The sequence below is a fragment of the Scyliorhinus canicula genome, chromosome 1 (assembly GCF_902713615.1).
Source record: "Scyliorhinus canicula chromosome 1, sScyCan1.1, whole genome shotgun sequence".
Lineage (NCBI taxonomy): Eukaryota > Metazoa > Chordata > Chondrichthyes > Carcharhiniformes > Scyliorhinidae > Scyliorhinus > Scyliorhinus canicula.
The window spans coordinates 280,540,827-280,546,826 of NC_052146.1; the positions used below are offsets into that span (position 1 = coordinate 280,540,827).

The 6,000-nt window shown below is 45.5% G+C and overlaps 1 protein-coding gene across 1 annotated transcript in view; it reads right to left on the reverse strand.

The window, feature by feature from the left end:
* LOC119974773 (WD repeat-containing protein 64-like) overlaps positions 1-4,999 on the reverse strand; it is a 208,166-nt gene extending 203,167 nt beyond the window's left edge. Inside the window, exons 1-2 of the mRNA XM_038813996.1 lie at positions 4,643-4,999; positions 1,523-1,653 (exon numbers count right to left, since the gene is read on the reverse strand). Of these exons, the coding sequence (XP_038669924.1) occupies positions 1,523-1,653; positions 4,643-4,793 (282 nt within the window). The 5' untranslated portion in view covers positions 4,794-4,999. The remainder of the gene's footprint in view (positions 1-1,522; positions 1,654-4,642) is intronic.
* Between the last annotated feature and the right edge of the window lie 1,001 nt (positions 5,000-6,000).

Here is a 6,000-nt window from a genome sequence, read left to right on the forward strand (position 1 = left end):
AAATTTGTCTTCCAAACCAGTTAATACTCTTGTTCTAAAAATGGAGAGGGAGAGAGTGCAGCTTTTCAGCCTATTTCCCCTGCTGAAAACTCAAGCCACCCACTTTGTCACTTGCAATCTCCCAGAAATAGCGGCGGATTGGCCTGTTATACTTCACCCATTGTGTATTTCCAAGGATGTTTTGTGTGGGTCTATCTGTGGCAGCCATTGTTTTTCATTATTCAGTAGTTTGCATGTTAATGTCTCTACCTTAGACAGTGATGAGTTTTCATGGATCTTTGAATTACAGGAAATGTCCATCTCTTCACATTCCCATGAGGGATGTCTTGTTTGTTTTTTTTCAATTTCACCTCGGAAGGTGGCTTTGCATTTTTAAGTTTGTTCTTTCCCATTTCAAATTGCAGAATTTCCAGCCAGTTGAAAGTTCAAAAGTCATATTTTCAGATATAATGGGGCACAGCCTCGTGACACTGATATGGTAAACCTTTCAAATAATGAAATCTTATACATCAGCTCCTTTTGTTAGAGTTGTTTGTTGATTCCTTTCTTTTCAGATTACTGGCCTCTATGCGGATTGTAACAGTGCACACAAAGGTTCATTTCTTATATAAAAATGTAGAATTCAAAAGAATTCTTTATGTTTGCTCTCCCAAGGCCTTGACCTGCTCGTGCTCACCTTCTGTTCTTGGCTTAGTCCCTTAAATTTCTAGCTGGGGTTTCCTGGCCCTGTCATGGCAGGACTCGCTGCGGGATGTTCGACAGACCACCAAAAGTTCATTGACATTCGGCGGGTCTGGATTATCCCAGCACTGTATGGGACTGAAAAATCCTGTCGTCTATGCTGCATTGGTCTTCCTGACTGGGCGGCACGGTAGCACAGTGGTTATCACAGTTGCTTCACAGCTCCAGTGTCCCAGGTTCGATTCCTGGCTTGGATCACTGTCTGTGCAGAATCTGCACGTTCTCCCCGTGTCTGCGTGGGTTTCCTCCGGGTGCTCCGGTTTCCTCCCACAGCCCAAAGATGTGCAGGTTAGGTGGACTGGCCAAGCTAAATTGCTCTTAATGTCCAAACAAAAGGTTAGGTAGGGTTACAGTAGGGTGGCGGTGAGGGCATGGGTAGCGTGCTCTTTCCAAGGGCTGGTGCAGACTCGATGGGCTGAATGGCCTATTTCTGCACTGTAAATTCTATGATTCCTGTCCACTACTTTCCATTCTCTGTGCTACCGACACCCACCCGAGTGTCTTACTCTTCTAATGTATAAAGACAATTTTGCATCATGAATTTCACAAATGCCGGTTCCTACCATTACTAAGAATTTTTGCAATGAAAGCCTACATCTATGTTCAGCTGTGCTGCTCATAGATCACTACCCAAAACATCATGCTGAAACATTTGTTGGGAAATAATGAAAGAACTGATCACTCAAGTCTTCTACTTACAGCTAGTGTGGAAATTTCCATCAACAAGACTAAAGGAGAATGTATAACAGCTTGAATAAAGTTAACTGCCATAAAAACTTACTTCACACCAGTCTATGGGTGCTTCGAGATTAATGTTAATCTTCTTAAAAATGGCCTTTATGTACTCAGATTTCAATTCATCATGAAAGAGATCTTGTACTGTATCATAAAACTCATCATACGTCATTGGTTCTGGTGAAAACAATACATTGTAAGATGTTTGCATATGTATACACAAGAAACTTATATCAAAGTCATGTATAAAATAATCACAGTTGCTATTTTAAAAACATTTTAAATAGAAAAAAAAGAAAAACACTTATGATTTCAAGTCGCCCCCAATGTGCTTTATGAACAGTGAAATATTTTTAAAATGTAGTCATTGTTGCCATGCAGGCAATTTAGCAGTCAACTTGCAAATATCAAAGCAGAAATTGGGTAAATGACTAAAACTCTGCTTCTACCAGCATTGTTTGAGGAATAATTGTTGTCCAGGACTCAGAGAACACTTTTTCAAATCGTGCCTCCCCTCCTCCCATCCTGTATTCTTCCTCGTCTACTTCTCTCATCCATTACTTCCTTTTCTGCCTGGATCCAGTTATCCGCATCTTCTCCCCCCCCCCCCCCCCCCCCCCCTCCACCCCCACCATCCTCACTCAACTGCCTCCTCCTTTCACCCAAAAATCCCCACCCACTGTCTTTTAGACAGAGAACTGCATTTCGGTCTTGACTCCTTAGATGCAATGCATGGGGAATCAATCAAGTTACGAGTAATTTGATTTTAATGGAGGTACTTTTTTAAACAAGTATCCAACTTCATTAAAAGAGAAAAGCAATTCCAGTACAAGATGTTAACAGATTTATGTTACGATTACATAGTATAATTTGGTTCCGCATAATGCATCACAGTCAGATTTGTTTCAAAGAGGTGTTCTCAAAAATGTGGCGAATAAACATATTTGTTTCCAGACACAACAGAAGCCAACACATTTCACATACAAAAATTCTAACTGTTTAAATAGTCCAGTGTTCCTCTGTGTGGAGCCCTCCTCTCAACAAATTTTTCACAAAGTCAGTGCAGCACGGTAGCATTGTCAATAGCACAATCGCTTCACAGCTCCAGGGTCCCAGGTTCGATTCCGGCTTGGGTCACTGTCTGTGCGGAGTCTGCACATCCTCCCTGTGTGTGCGTGGGTTTCCTCCGGGTGCTCCGGTTTCCTCCCACAGTCCAAAGATGTGCGGGTTAGGTGGATTGGCCATGATCAATTGCTCTTAGTGTCCAAAATTGCCCTTAGTGTTGGGTGGGGTTACTGAGTTATGGGGATAGGGTGGAGGTGTTGACCTTGGGTAGGGTGCTCTTTCCAAGAGCCGGTGCAGACTCGATGGGCCGAATGGCCTCCTTCTGCACTGTAAATTCTATTTATAAAGCTCCTTTCATAACATCTCAAAAGCAATTTACAGCCAACAACATATTTTTTTACATCATTGACAGCATCATTGGTTAGGCCAGCATTTATTGCCCAACCCTAGTTACCCTTCAGAAGGTGGTGGTGAGTTGCATCCTTGAACCGCTGCAGTCCCTGAGGAATAGGTACACCTACAGTACTGTTAGGGCGGGAGTTCCAGGATGTTGCTCCAGCGACAGTGAAGGAATGGTGATATATTTCCAAGTCACGGTGGTGAGTGGAATTTCCAGGTGGTGGGATTCCCAGGTATCTGCTACTCTTGTCTTTGTAGATGGTAGTGGTCGTGGGTTTGGAAGGTGCTGTCTAAGGAACCTTGGTGAGTTCCTGTAGTGCATCTTGTAGATGGTACACACGGCTGCCACTGTTCGTCGGTGATGGAGGGTTTGAATGTTTGTGAAAGGGGGAGCTATAAGTGGGCTGCTGGATGATGTCATGCTTCTTTAGCATTGACCGAGCTGTGTTCATCCAGGTAAGTGGAGAATAGTCCATCACACTCCTGACTTGTGCCTTGTAGATGGTGGGCAGGCTTTGGGGGGAGTCAGGAGGTGAGTTACTCATCATAGGATTCCTAGCCTTTGACCTGCCCTGGAAGTCACAGTGTTAATATGGCTAGTCCAGTTCTGTTTCTAATAGATGGTAAGCCCCAGGATATTGATTGTGGAGGATTCAGCGATGATAATGCCATTGAATGTCAAGGGGCGGTGGTTAGATCCTCTCTTGTAGGAGGTGGTCATTGCCTGGCACTAGTGTGGCACAAATGTAACTTGCCACTTGTCAGCCCAAGTCTGGATACTGTCCATGCCTTGCTGCATTTGGATATGAACTGCTTCATTATCTGAGGAGTCACACATTTGAAGTGTAGTTACTGTTGTAATGTAGAAAAGGTAACAGCCAATTTGTGCATAGCAAACTCCCATAAACAGCAATGTGATGATAGCCAGATCATCTGTTTCTGTGATGTTGATTGTAGGCTAAATATTGGTCAGGACAGCAGAACACTGCTGTTCTTCTTTGGAATACTGCCATGACATATTTTACTCTCACTGGAGAGTGCTTTAGTTCAGCATTTTTCATCTGACACGCGACTCACATAAAAAATGCAGCACTGCGAGCCTTGATTTTTATACCCAGGTCCTTCAACGCATAACCTGCTGACTCAGACAGGCAAAAATGCAGGTGAGAAGGAGGCAGCAGCAGAAATCTCCACATCTCCCTCATTCTTACAATTTCTGACAGAGGGCAGAAATTTCCAGGGGTTTAGTCCTGGGTGTCTAAAACCCTGAACTGTTCGCATCCAGGACCACGCAAAGCTGAACTGACTTGAATGCCACACAGGAGGTGGAAAGGGGAGAATGACTTCGAGTCCCAAGAAGTTAACAGAAAAGGGGATGTCCAGCCTTCGAAGAAAAACGAAGGAGATCTGTCGACCACTGAGAAAGATGTTTGGAATAAGGATAAGAGACGGATAACACGAGGGTGCATGGGCCGAAAGGTATATCTGCCTGTGTACCTATCTCTAAACCTTTTTTGTTTGGAACACTGAATTAGTTGGGGTGATTGAGAGGGGGCAGCATGCAAGATCAGGGAGGCTACTTCGAAATATTCGTAGGAAATGTGAATGATCTTTGGTGCCGTAGAACCTAACCCAATTTCCATTCCTAAACTAAGGGATGGATGAATATTCATTGGAATTATTGCAATGCACGTTTGCTCACCTAACTCTGGTGTCCTTTTATTGCTGTCAATCATTTTTATCTGGCGCACTATCAATGCGATCAGATTGTTGAATTGATCCAGACGCTCCTTGAATATGGGCAGAAGGAATGGTGCATCCAGGCCGTGATCTACGAAATTATCCACCGACATGTTTAGCCTGCTCTCGTTGACCCGCCCTTAGGTTTCACAGAAGGATGACTATTCCACGATTCCCCTTCCTCCCCGAGAGATGAAATCGCCCTTTGGGGATTGAGCGCAATGTGGGTTTTGGATGAGGTTGCAAAGTCAGGATGGCACCAAGATGGAAGAGGCATTGCCCAGCATGGGGACCCATTGACACCTGAGCACGTGGCGCTGGCCCCCCCAGGTGCTGGCGCACGCCTCCCGTTGCCCCGAGCAACCCAGCACCCACGGCCCGGCCCAGCCTCTGATTGTCACATCGGCCCCCATCTGTGACGTCGGTCAATCCCCGTGGGGCGGGGAGGCGAGCGCAGCTCTCTCCAAAACACACTTCCTTTCAAAATATTGTCAATGCAAAAAGAAAAGGTTGGGTTCCCCCTGGCATTGCGAGCCAGACCAGCTCCCCTCAAGTCACCAGGGGTGATAAAAAGGACCATGCGCTGAATTCCTACAGTGCAGAAGAAGGCCATTCGGCCCGCCGGATCTGCACGGACCCTCTGAAAGAGTGTGCTACCCAAGCCCACTCCCCTTGCCCTATCCCCGTAACCCTGACTAACCGTTTTGGTCACTAAGGGGCAATTTAATATGACCAGTCCACCTAATCTGCACATCTTTGGACTGTGGGAGGAAACCCATGCAGAGAGGGAGAGAACGTGCAAACTCCACACAGACAGTCACCCAAGGTCGGAATCGAACCCGGGTCCCTGGCGCTGTGAGGCAGCAGTGCTAATCACTGTGCCGCCCCTCCGTACTAACATGATTATATGGACAGCACTTTTTTAAACATCTGTTTAATGTGCATATCATCTACCAAAAAAAAAGCAAGTTGTACAGGCAGAACATGGTGAGAGCTGTTAAATGTCTAAAATGAAGTGACTGTATTCTCTCCAAGTTTGCAGTCTGGCAGTTTGTGCTCCCTCCACCATTAACTTCCAAGTCCTGAATATATATCTATTCCAAAAATGACTGTGCAGCACGGTAACACAGTGGTTAGCACAGTTGCTTCACAGCTCCAGGGTCCCAGGTTCGATTCCTGGTTTGGGTCACTGTCTGTGCAGAGTCTGCACGTTCTCCCCATGCCTGTGTGGGTTTCTTCCGGGAGCTCCAGTTTCATCCCACAGTTCAAAGATGTGTAGGTTAGGTGTCCAAAAAGGTTGGGTGGGGTTACAGGGATAGG